Source organism: Ogataea haglerorum (genome assembly GCF_019207285.1).
Source record: "Ogataea haglerorum isolate 81-453-3 chromosome Unknown 81-453-3_NODE_1_length_915391_cov_96.871712, whole genome shotgun sequence".
NCBI lineage: Eukaryota > Fungi > Ascomycota > Pichiomycetes > Pichiales > Pichiaceae > Ogataea > Ogataea haglerorum.
The window spans coordinates 268,993-280,689 of NW_025065151.1; the positions used below are offsets into that span (position 1 = coordinate 268,993).

The window sequence follows — 11,697 nt, forward strand, 5'->3', positions numbered from 1 at the left end:
ATGATTACACCACGATTCGAGGTGTCACAAGACGATGAATTTGTTATCATCAAAGTGCGAATATCTAACACCAGGTTCTCCGCTAAGGCTGTGGAGATGATTGCCGACGACGACAAGTTTATCTTCTCCCTCGCTCCATACTATCTTCGGCTCCGCTTTTCTGGTAGCATAGTCGACGATGAGCGCGCCAAAGCAGAATTTGTCCCAAAGGAAGAAAGCATCCTAATCCGCATGCCAAAAATGAACAAGGGAGAGGTGTTTTTGGACCTTGATCTGCCTGCCAAACTTCTTGCAAGAACTGAGAACAGCGAGAGAAAACTTCCCTTGATAGAGGAAGTAGGCGAGACGAACAATGTGGAATCACTAGCCCAGGAGGCTCAGAATTTTGACTGGGAGGTTGAGCAGGTTGAGCAGCAGCCGGCTCGTCTTGTCCCGCAATTCTTCTATGGTTTCAATAACCAGTACTCGAACATGATGGAGGTGTCTCTTTCCAACGGTAATGACATCAACGAGCTTTCCAATCCTGACAAAATGGACCCTGATGAGCGCATCAATGAACGGTTGATCAAAGAAAACCTAAAGTTCGACCCAGAGTACTATGCGAATGAGTATTTGACCCAAAAGTATTTTCCGCAGGACTCTAACATCAAACAAATTCTCTGCTGGGAGAATCCAATCCGCATACAGCACAAAAATCGCAGCGAGACAGAATTTACTACGGAAGAACACGAGCGGATGATGGATCTGCCCCGAAAGTCTTACCTGGTGGATAACGTGCGGCCTCTTTACTACACCATTGTGTGTCTGTTGTATGGCTATTTGTACGAGCTCCGGCAAAATGAGGGCGAGTTGACGGTGGAAAGCGGGTGGACCGTGGGGAAACTGGTGCCGCAGTTGAGCTGTTTGGACTCGCAGCTGATCCAGTCGAATAATAAGACGGAAACAAATATGCTTCGTGTGGTTGCTATCACAATGGCCAGACGCAGTCTGTGCTACCCATTAGTTCGCAATTTCGAGATGGTGACGACTGTTTGGGACGATGTTTACTGTACACTAAGGTGTGGCAGCAGAGCGGTGTTGAAAGCCCTGCTTGCGTGTCGCGAATTGTTCAGATTCCACGATATCTATTACATATACTGCAATATCTGGCTAAATGACCTGTGTGCCTGGACAATGAACAATGCCAGCGACACGGTGCTGAGAAACCTGGGCCATGAGTTACGCAAAACAGTGGCCGAGATAAAGAAGCGCGAGATTGTCTTTGAGAAAATCCTGGCCGACGACTCGGAGGAGCTGGAATTTGTGAATCTCACAGATATTGAGGAGCTGGCTGAGATCTCGTACAGCGAGTCGATCGCGGCTTCTAGTTAACGGGCGATATTAGTGATACGTCGGCTGAAAGCTGTCTGCTATGCTTTTTTTCAGGAGTGGTGTCCAGCGCAGGAATGACGATCTCTGGCGCAGGAGAAAGACGTCTTTTCCGCGAGCTGTGCTCTGAATCTTCTGGAATTGAGACTTCTGGCGGCAGCGAGATGGTTCTGTGGTGTCTGCCACGTCGCACGTCGCTGACGGCGAGTGGCTGCTTGCCGTTTAGCAAAGACGAGACTGCGTGGGCGCCGATTCTCGACGGAGACAGTTGGTGTCTAGGGTTCAGAGTGGTTTTGCGTTGAGCGGAGCCGGACCCAAACTTGAAGCTGGCCATGGGATTAGGTTCTGCCTTGTTTATGCTTGGAGCAGGCAGTGTTCCTGACCTTTCAGGAACGAGAACGGGGATGAGTTCGGGCGGGACGTTGATCTGTGCAGCCAGTTTCACCAGCTCCAACGTTCTATTCAGCTGCTCTACCTTGTAATACTCCTGTTTGGTGCGCTCCTGCTGTATCCTCGTCTGAAGAGCTAGAATAAGCGACTCCTCGTCGTGAGGCCATTTGTCTGAGTTAGACCCGAAGAGAGTGTTCATGAACGAGCCAGACATGACTAAAACATTTTTTGCACTGCGAATTGGTAAATACGTGGCTGTGTACATACGAAGAGCTAAAGTATAAAAATATTCTGTGGCGGTGTACATCTCAGAAAAACGCGTATGTCTATAGTGTCACTACTTGGAATCAACGTTCTGAACAACCCAGCCAGGTTCACGGATCCGTACCAGTTCGAGATCACTTTCGAGTGTCTCGAGCCGCTGAAGGAGGATCTCGAGTGGAAACTGACCTACGTGGGGTCGTCGCGATCGCTCGAACACGACCAGGAGCTGGACTCGATCTTGGTAGGCCCTGTGCCGGTGGGCGTGAACAAATTTATTCTCACCGCAGATGCGCCGTCGCCGGAGCTGATCCCCGCCAGCGAGCTCGTGTCGGTGACAGTGATCCTGCTCAGCTGCTCGTACCGCGAACGCGAATTTGTGAGAGTTGGGTATTACGTGAACAACGAGTACGACTCTGAAGAGCTCCGCGAAAACCCTCCGTCCAAAGTCCAAGTCGAGCATATTGTGCGCAACATCCTGGCCGAGAAGCCGCGTGTGACGAGATTCAACATCGTGTGGGACAACGAGGAGGAGGAGGAATATCCTCCGGAGGAGCTAGAGGAAGAGGAAGAGGACGATAAAGAGACAGTTGGAGACGAAGACGAGGAAGACGAGGACGAAGAGGTGGAGGACGAAGAGGACGAAGAGGAGGCCGACGAGGAGGCTGAAGAGGCTGAAGAGGTCGAGGAGGTGGACGAAGTCGAAGAGGTGGACGAGGCCGACGAGGAGCAAGAAAAAAAAGAGACTCGCTGATAAATAGTTATATGATGAGATTAATTATGCTAGAGTATTAAATGTGCAGCGCGTTACTTGGATGCGTTCTCGTACAGTTCGTTGATCACTTGGAACGTTCTGGTCACCATCTCGGCAAGGACAGGTCGCCTGTCTTCGCTGACACGGCGGAGGATTTTATCAGGGTGCCATCGGATCCTTTCCACTCGAAGCTGGTCATGGGGTATAAATTGGCCCACGCTCTGAAGATTCACTTCTCCGCCAGGAACAGGCATAGGCGGAAGCTCGTGCTCCAGATCAACGGTCTGCCACCGCTTGACATACTCTTCGTAATCATTTCTGCGGACTCGGTACGGATCCTCTTTCTGCGGCAGCTCAGGCAGCTCTGCAGCGTACCCGTTGATGTGGCGGTGGTAATTCACATTCGGAAACGGCTTCTGATCTGGGTGCGGCGTCACAAAACGGTAGCCGTTTATCGAGGGCCCATACTCGTAATGTGGCCGAGGCTCAGGATCCGATTGTTTCTTCGGAGGCGGGGGCGGCTCCGCCGGACGTGGCGGCGAATCTGGAAGTGCCTCGTGCTCTGTGTGCCTGCGTTCCGGCCGTCGCTTGAATTTCAGCCGCGTGGCGCGCACCTCCGCTTCCGTCTGGGCATTATGCCTCATCACTATTTTTTATCTTCCTATATGTTAGCACAGCCGTTAAAAATTTTCCTGCAAAATATTCTTCTTGATGCTCCGAACGAGACAGCTGGCTTTCACCAGGCACTTCAGCTGTTGCCTACCGCGGCGCAAGATCACGATTGAGCACGACGACGATAAGACATACGAGGATATTCCGCGGTCGAGCACTGTGGGAACCGAGCAATCGAGTCTGTTCTTTTCGTACAGAGCAGGCGGAGAGACGTTTGGCCAGCTGGTCAACGAGGTGCTTCACGACAGAGACCCGCTTCATAACCACCGTGTGGTGACTCCAGAGGAGGCCATGGAAGGCGTTGATCCAAAGTACAGAAACACAGAAACGGGCGAACTCCTTGCTGCTGCCACGAGCAGGGAGGCAAGGCTCCATCCGCAAACACTGGCGGGAAGGGTCAACAGAAGACGCGTCCAGCTGCCCAGGCTCATTGCAGATGCTATAAATTACAACATGATGCTTTTGCACGAGCCAAAACTTTTGAAGGACAAAGTTGCAGAGTACTACAAAAAATTTGAGGATACGGGTCTGCACGCGAAAACTAACACTGAGGAGGAAGCGGATATTTACATAGCCGGCTCGTTTCTGCAAAACTACGCGACGTGTTATCAAGTCTTGGACGAGCTCAGACGTCGTGTCGGGAAAGAGTGGAGTCCAAAACGGGTGCTGGATTACGGCTATGGGCCAGGTATAGGAATGGTAGCTTTGAACGAAGTGATGGGCGATGATTTCAACCCAGACATCAAGGATGTGGTGGTCAACGGGTCTTTCCACATGAAAAGAAGAGCCAAAGTTTTACTGAGTCGGCAGGTCAACGAACAGCACGAAAGAGAAGCCGGCGAACCTGAGGACGCAGCACAGGAGCAGGAACAACTAGGGACGCAGGAGGAGGAGCAGGAGCTTGACTCAGAGGACCGGAAACCAGACCAGCCAGTGATAGGCAGGGTGAAAACCAAGCTGCTGAAGATCAAGTCTGTCCTTTTGGAGAAATTGCGTCCGGAGAACGTGAAATACGATCTAATTATTGCTCAGAACCAGCTTTTGAGAGACGAGAAAAACTTTCCGCTGGAGGTGGATGAACTGCTGGACCCCCTGATCAAGCGATTGGCGCCCGGCGGTCATCTTGTGCTTTTGGAGCGCGGAAACCCACTGGGAGCAGAGACGATTGCTCGTGCGAGACAGGTGATGTTGCGGCCTGAAAACTACGGAGACCGCATTTCCAAGATCCCGAGACTATACAAGAATAGCGACGTGCTTGCTGCAGAAGCTTATGAGTTGTCTCTGGAGGACGACGAGCCGGTTGAACCAGAATTGCTACAGCTTTACGACGTCGAAGAAGCTGTGTCGGTCGACCCGATAAACCTGAAAATCGTCGCGCCGTGCTCTCACCACGGAAAGTGTCCGCTGCAATACTTCAATCCAGAGTATTACAAATACGGCAAGGTGGGGAGACGGCTCAAGTTCTGCAACTACACGATTGACGTCGAACGGCCGAGATATGTGATGGAATTGAAAAGGGGGGCGAAACTTGCCGCGGCGTGGCGCGACAATCCAACCAAAAAGTTTATGTCGTATGCTGGAAGCGGGCGTCCGAACGGCAAGGACTATGAAACAGCAAGCTACTCGTATCTGATTGTACAGCGTTCTGTGGAGTCAAATCAAGAGCTGGAAGCCCTAAGGCAGCAGGATGTTGGTGGCAGAACCGTCGGATACGTTCCTCAGACTGCCGAGGAGCTGCCCCGTGTGCTATCGCCGCCTACTAAGCGCCGGGGACTGGTCGTTGCAGATATGTGCGCACCGTCTGGCCACGTTGAAAAGTGGTATATTTCAAAGAGTGTCGGAGAGCAGGCATACCACGATGCGCGAAAACTGGGAATGGGTGATCTGTGGGCTTTAGGCGCAAAGTCGAGGGTCCAGTCGACCAAGGAGAACGAGTTCTACTTCCAAAAGCTAAAAAAGCAGGAAGAAGAGATACGGAAGCAACGCAAACGCGATGCCAAGCTGCGCAAGAAAAAAATGAAAGAGGAGTACCGGAAAGCAATCTATTCTGAGCCGAAAACGTTTGGCGAGAGTTTGAGAATGGTAGCACAGGTTGACTCATTCAGGATGCTTAACTTGAGGAAAGAAAAAGACCGGCTCCAGGCTGACATCGACCGCGACGAGCTGGCTTGACCTGTACATATTATTTATTATTTTTTATATACATCTGGGCAGTGCTCATGCATCCTTCACGTACATGATTGGGAGTCCTATGGGCGTAGAAAAAAAACTGATCCCTTTTTTCTCTCTTGTATGCCAAACAGCTAGGAGTCAGGAAAATGGAACCACTGAACGTGTTGAGTTGTAAGTGTGAGCGCCTGAGTTACGAAATACTAACAGACCAGTTGGAGATACACCATCTTGTTCATTCTTGGTATGGCGGCTGTCCTTGTCAAACTGCAGAACTTTTGTGATTGGGTCCAGCTGTGTTCTAGAAGACGATCAGGCGATAACCTGGAAGTCTGTCAAGTATGGAGAGACAACCTTCACTCCAACGGGATCGGCAAAAGATCTCGCAGAATTAAATTTAGAATCCCTCAAGCCTTTAAACTTTGTTTTGCTGGGAGCGGATAGCCACGAAAATATGATAGATACAACGACGCAGATCAAATCCTTGGTGGGCCCGCAAACAATAATACTGGTGGAGTCAAGATACTGTCTGGGATTAGAAGAGGTGGTGAAGAAGGTTCTTCCCAAAAGTAGAGTCTTGGGGATGATCTGTGACGCAGATGTCAGAGTCATAAAGACGCAAAGCGGATACCAATATTACCACAAGAACCACAGCACAGCAGCAGTTATCGGGTCGTCGATTGATGAGGACCAGAACATCGTGCAATTGCTCAAGGGAGAAGGAGATCTCGGAGCCAGACTGACGCAACTCACGGAAATGCTCAAGAAAACAGAGGTTTATCCATGCTATTTGATTCCCAAAGGCATAAATCCAACTTTCAACAGCTATGGGTGGAAAAGAATTCTTCCATTTATCAGTTTGGAAGTAATGAGCCTCGTTTACTCGAAGCTGAGCACGTTGGATCCCATTCAATTTGGGATTCTCAAGGGGGTGTTCTCCGACTTACTCACGCTGGGCCGCAAGTATGGAGCACCCGACCTCCCAGATCCTTCAGACTCCTCCAAGACAAAAAATCTGCTCGACGTCATGATCAGAGACTTCAATCAATCGTACCCTTCTAGCGCGATCAAGACGCCGAATTCCTCGAACTATACTGACGCAGTGTCAAAGGAGCCGATGCTGGACCTCGCGACCTGTGTTCATAACTTCAATTACGGGCACGAAACAGGCGTGAACTTGTCATTGAAACAAACGTTGAGTTTGGCGACAAAGCACGATCTGAAAATGCCATACGTCGAAATGCTCTTCAGCTTTTTCACCGAGATCCAAAAGCTGAAAGATCAAAACATATTCGACTGGGCAAACAGAAGGACAGTAGCTGTTCGAGAATCTAATAGTTACGGGGTCGCCCCGTTCCAGCAACAGATACAATATCAGCAATATCCAATGCAGACAGGACCGGCGCCGATGAGCCCTAACCCTTCAGGCACACAGGCCGGGCCGGGACAGATGCCGATGATGCCTGGAGTGCCCCAGCTCATGCCTCAAATGATGTATGCGCAGCAATATGCGGGCTACGCAATGGTGGCCGGGCCAGCCAGCTTTGGCGGAGCAAACCCTGGTCTGGTGCCAATTCACCCGAGGTTTCGGCCAGATAGCAGCGGGAACACGCCAGGACAGCACACGGTGTCCGCAATCAAGAACTCGATGTACAGAAAATCATCCACTTCGACCATCCAATCGGGAGAAGAGCTCTCGAGGAGTCAGCGTTCCGTGATCGAGCACGCCAACGTGAAAAACATGTTCAGCAACACCACGAGCAGGTACGGCGACGTGGACTCGTTCAGCCGAGTGAACGCGTCGAACGGCAGCGTTGCCAGCAGCGGGAGTCTGGCAGGCAGCATATGCCCTTCCAAGTAGCTAAAACGCTTATATAAGCAAATAAAACCCTTTCCTGATGTGTACTTCGCGCTTCGGGCTGCAAGCGATTTGTCGTGCACCGGGAACCAAAAAATCAACATGGCCGAGCATTGTTTCTGATAGCGTTCTGCAAGACATGTGCAGGGCGGCGTTATCCAACCAATCAGAACAAAGTACCGCGACAAGGAGATTCGAGCACTTGGACGAGAGACTTTTTGATCGTTATCCTCTTTTCTCCGTGCGTCTTGTTATGAACCATGTATTCGAGCAGCCAGTCTCCTCATACTGGCCTCGGATTTGACTCCAGGCCCGATCATGTATTGGATATGGACGCTGCACATTCTGCCAAGGCTGCTGACGAAGCGTCAGCAACTGCCCTTTGGAAGATGTATTCCAAGGCCAAGGCTAGTCTGCCGTACCGGTCGCGGATGGAGAACCTGACATGGCGTCTCATGTACATCAATATTCACAAGAACCGCACCAAGTCACTGTCCTCCGCCCCAGAAAAGACTGCTGAACGGGCCCTGCCGTCGACAAAGGCTACACAGACGCCGCGGCCCTCGGCACCTGCCAGTTCCGAGGCCAGCAACAGCTATGGTAACTGGCCTCAGTTCCCCGACCTCGACTTTCTGGAAACGAGCCACCACCAGCCGATCGACCCAAATTCCAACGAGTTCGACTATCTAGAGCACATCAAGTCTATCGGCGGGCACTCGAGCGCACCGCTGCCCGAGATGAACTCCTCTCCGTTGCCGAATTTGCACGTCGACTCCACCGCACAGCCATACATGAGCGCCAACCCGTTGGACTTGAGCCAGGCGCCGTTCACGCAGACCGTGGCGTTTGACAACGGGGGATCGCCGTCGCCTGTCAACTTCGACGCCGTGTCCACAAGCGTGCCCACCTCGCTGAAACACCATCCGAGCATGGTCAATATACACACCGATCACGTCACCAACGATTTCTTAGGCCAGTCGCTCCCCAATGCCAATCCTCTCTACTCGCCGTCGCAGTCGTCTATCACGTCCCGAACGCGCTTCCAGTCGTTCTCGTTCGATAAGGCGCCGGGCCAGTTTGCGAGAGATGACTTCAGCTTTGACGTCGACGGCGACATGAACATGTTTGACCACTCGCCGCAGGTGCCTGCGGCCACCACTCCCACAAACATCTCTACACCAGGCGTGCAGCTTGGCACCAAGTTCAGCAACTCGGCTCCCAAGTCGGCGAGACGGTCATCGGCGGCTGCAAAGCGCAAGGCGCCAGTCAAGCGGAACCCTAGGAGCGCCACTGACGTGGGCTCTCTCACGTCCACCCCGGGCACGCTTCCGAAAAACGGCTCGTTCGCCAACACCCCTACAGGCACCCCTCCTTCGAGCAGCAGCAGCAACGCAGCATTGGGGATTGCTGGCGCAGAACAGGGCAGTATTGCGTGTACGAACTGTCATACCAAGACCACGCCGCTGTGGCGTCGGAACCCTGAAGGACAGCCTCTTTGCAACGCGTGTGGTCTGTTCCTCAAGCTTCATGGTGTCGTCCGGCCTCTCTCGCTCAAGACCGATGTGATAAAAAAACGCCAGCGGGGAACCACTACGAAGAAGCCCAAAAAGAAAACAGATGGAGATGACCTGAACCCAACTCCGATCGTATTAAATAAGGTGAAGACTGCAAGCAGTCCTTCCAAAAGAGAAAACTCGGCACGCGGCCACCAGGAGACAGAGGGCTCCACTAACGAAGATGCAGAGTTGGGTGGGGGCCTGTATCAGGGATCGCAGCCGTCAAACGATCTGAAGTCTCTTGACTTCGATTCGATCTTGAGTCTTGGCCAACAGCCACAAAACCGGCCTCCACAAACTGAGCCCACTAATGAAGATCCCTCCTCCCAAAGTTTAGGCACTACTGCTGGTCAAAGTGGCAACAACAATTGGGACTGGCTTACTATGTCTCTGTAACACTACCGTCGCTCCTTTATATACAGATATAGATCTATCGTGCGCGACACAGAGTGTAACAAATTTATTTTTTACTCTTATTTTATTCTCTATTATGTCAAAGGTGGGTGTTCTTGCTTTGGGACCAGCAGGTGTCGGCAAAAGTACGTTTTGCAACTCTCTGGTCGCTCACATGCAAACTGTTGGGCGGACAGCCCACATAGTGAACCTGGATCCGGCCGCAGATCCAACAGAATTTGAATTCAGCATAGATATAAGAGACTTGATTTCGCTTCAGGATGTCCAGGAAGAACTCCATCTAGGACCAAACGGGTCGCTGCTATACTGTTTTGAGTTTCTGTTGGACAACCTTGATTGGTTGGATGAGCAAATTGGAGATTACAACGACGACTACCTCATTTTCGACTGTCCCGGGCAGATCGAACTCTACAGCCACGTTCCTGTTCTACCAGTGATAGTGAAGCATTTACAACAACAACTGGGGTTCAGCCTTTGTTGCACATATCTATTAGAGGCACCGTTTGTGATAGATAACTCGAAGTTCTTTTCGGGAGCATTGCAGGCCATGGCTGCGATGATTTTCCTGGAATTGCCACACATAAATATTCTTTCCAAAACCGATTTGATCAGAGATACTGTATCAAAAGCGCAACTCAAAAAGTTCCTGAATCCAGACCCATTGCTTTTGGAACAAGCAAACGAGCAGGAAGAAGGTTACATTTCGAGTAACCCGAAATATGCTCGGTTGAATAAAGCTATTGCTCAATTGGTCGACGACTTTGGAATGGTCCAATTTCTACCCCTTGATTGCTCGGACAAGGATAAAAACGACACAGTCAAATCAATTTTGAGTTACATTGATGATGTGACACAATGGAGCGAGGCGCAGGAGCCAAAGGAGCCCAACGATGAAATTGAAGTGCCGGAGGAAGATGCCGAGTGGCAATAGCCTAGACCTTCTTACTTTGCTTCTTTTTGGGTTTCAAGTCCTGGAATGCATCCAAAAGAGCAGGGATATCCTGACAGCTGCCCGTCACTATGAGGTCGAAGTGTTCAACATAGTCCACAATCGATTGCGTTGGCTCCTCAATATTGATCCAGATGACGCTTCCGTTCTTCGAATGCACCACTTTGGCCATTTCCTTGACCAGTCTTCGCACTCCTGGAATCTTCAGTGTCGTCCCCACAACGAGGAGACAGTCGGGACGGTTTTTCAAGTCCGACTCAGTGATGTTGCCAATTATTTCTCCGTCGGGATGGAATTCATTATACAACACGATCCGGGGTCTCAGGACCCCGCCTGACTGAACCCTGCGTCCAGCAATTGCGCGCACAGCGTTCAGCTCTTCGCACTCCGGGCAGTTACGGATAAGCTTGCTGTTCTCGTTAAAATAGGACTCATCTAATTCTTTCACGTGATGACATTTAGAGCAATTCAAAAGCTTGATATTTCCGTGTAGTTGTATTGTCTTTGGATACGGCTTCTCAAAATTCAACGGGACCTTCGTCTCCAAATGGGGAAGCTGTGTGTCTAGGCAATCTATGTTTTGTGTGTACAGTCTTAAAAGACGACCCTCTTGCGAAATTTTGTCGAGCAATCGATGAAAAGGCGAAGGTTGACATTCAACAGACAATGTGTAAAGTTTACGAATCATCTTCTCGAATTCCTTGAGCGATTCAGGCGAGCGGAAAACGTTGTAGTCAAAAAGGTTCTTCCCCGAACCGTTTGCCTTGGAGGCGAATCCCTGGAACAGACCGTTAGCGGATCGAAAATCAGGAATTCCAGACCCCACAGAGATGCCAGCTCCGGTAATGGCAACAATCTTCTTCGATGTTTCGAGGCTCTGACATAGAAATCCAATATCCTCAAGCTGTAGACAATCATTCAGGGTTTTTGGCTGTAGGGGTATGTTAGAAATGTCAAGAACTGTACCATTCAAAGGCCTATACCTGGATCGTCTCCTTTTCGTGATTTTGGGAGCCGGTGAGGCTCTTCGACATAAATGGGAAGGTTTCTCTTCTTCCTTAACATGTATCTCATCGAGTGGATGATCTGGCTCCTCTTTTTTGACATAAAAACTATTCGCAGTTAGAATAGTCATGATGATGTCTTGTTCCGTTTATTTTTTTTTATCAATTTCCAAATCTGTATAATTCATTAGCCAAACTGACCGTGGCGCTCTAATAGCACTTTTTTTCCTTGTTATCGAGGAAAAAAAAAAAAGCTTAGTCAGATAATTTAGAATTGATAGAATTAGCTTTCTTGCTGTTGA

The 11,697-nt window shown here is 50.3% G+C and overlaps 9 protein-coding genes across 9 annotated transcripts; 6 read left to right on the forward strand and 3 right to left on the reverse strand.

The window, feature by feature from the left end:
- KL911_000154 (uncharacterized protein) lies at window positions 1-1,371 on the forward strand (the record flags this gene model as incomplete). The annotated part of the gene is made up of 1 exon (XM_043196509.1): window positions 1-1,371. The coding sequence occupies one exon, from the start codon at window positions 1-3 to the stop codon at window positions 1,369-1,371; it is 1,371 nt and encodes a 456-aa protein (XP_043056847.1).
- A 9-nt stretch (window positions 1,372-1,380) lies between these two features.
- Window positions 1,381-1,972, reverse strand: KL911_000155 (uncharacterized protein; the record flags this gene model as incomplete). Its single annotated transcript, XM_043196520.1, has 2 exons — window positions 1,381-1,406; window positions 1,474-1,972. The coding sequence occupies 2 exons, from the start codon at window positions 1,970-1,972 to the stop codon at window positions 1,381-1,383; spliced, it is 525 nt and encodes a 174-aa protein (XP_043056848.1).
- Window positions 1,973-2,080: 108 nt separating this feature from the next.
- On the forward strand, window positions 2,081-2,773 carry KL911_000156 (uncharacterized protein; the record flags this gene model as incomplete). Its single annotated transcript, XM_043196531.1, has 1 exon — window positions 2,081-2,773. One exon carries the CDS (start codon window positions 2,081-2,083, stop codon window positions 2,771-2,773), a length of 693 nt encoding a protein of 230 aa, XP_043056849.1.
- Window positions 2,774-2,826: 53 nt separating this feature from the next.
- KL911_000157 (uncharacterized protein) lies at window positions 2,827-3,417 on the reverse strand (the record flags this gene model as incomplete). The annotated part of the gene is made up of 1 exon (XM_043196542.1): window positions 2,827-3,417. The coding sequence occupies one exon, from the start codon at window positions 3,415-3,417 to the stop codon at window positions 2,827-2,829; it is 591 nt and encodes a 196-aa protein (XP_043056850.1).
- A 67-nt stretch (window positions 3,418-3,484) lies between these two features.
- KL911_000158 (uncharacterized protein) lies at window positions 3,485-5,617 on the forward strand (the record flags this gene model as incomplete). Its single annotated transcript, XM_043196553.1, has 1 exon — window positions 3,485-5,617. The coding sequence occupies one exon, from the start codon at window positions 3,485-3,487 to the stop codon at window positions 5,615-5,617; it is 2,133 nt and encodes a 710-aa protein (XP_043056851.1).
- A 451-nt stretch (window positions 5,618-6,068) lies between these two features.
- KL911_000159 (uncharacterized protein) lies at window positions 6,069-7,475 on the forward strand (the record flags this gene model as incomplete). Its single annotated transcript, XM_043196564.1, has 1 exon — window positions 6,069-7,475. The coding sequence occupies one exon, from the start codon at window positions 6,069-6,071 to the stop codon at window positions 7,473-7,475; it is 1,407 nt and encodes a 468-aa protein (XP_043056852.1).
- A 257-nt stretch (window positions 7,476-7,732) lies between these two features.
- KL911_000160 (uncharacterized protein) lies at window positions 7,733-9,424 on the forward strand (the record flags this gene model as incomplete). Its single annotated transcript, XM_043196576.1, has 1 exon — window positions 7,733-9,424. One exon carries the CDS (start codon window positions 7,733-7,735, stop codon window positions 9,422-9,424), a length of 1,692 nt encoding a protein of 563 aa, XP_043056853.1.
- A 94-nt stretch (window positions 9,425-9,518) lies between these two features.
- KL911_000161 (uncharacterized protein) lies at window positions 9,519-10,373 on the forward strand (the record flags this gene model as incomplete). Its single annotated transcript, XM_043196587.1, has 1 exon — window positions 9,519-10,373. The coding sequence occupies one exon, from the start codon at window positions 9,519-9,521 to the stop codon at window positions 10,371-10,373; it is 855 nt and encodes a 284-aa protein (XP_043056854.1).
- Window position 10,374: 1 nt separating this feature from the next.
- Window positions 10,375-11,526, reverse strand: KL911_000162 (uncharacterized protein; the record flags this gene model as incomplete). The annotated part of the gene is made up of 1 exon (XM_043196598.1): window positions 10,375-11,526. One exon carries the CDS (start codon window positions 11,524-11,526, stop codon window positions 10,375-10,377), a length of 1,152 nt encoding a protein of 383 aa, XP_043056855.1.
- Window positions 11,527-11,697: the final 171 nt, after the last annotated feature.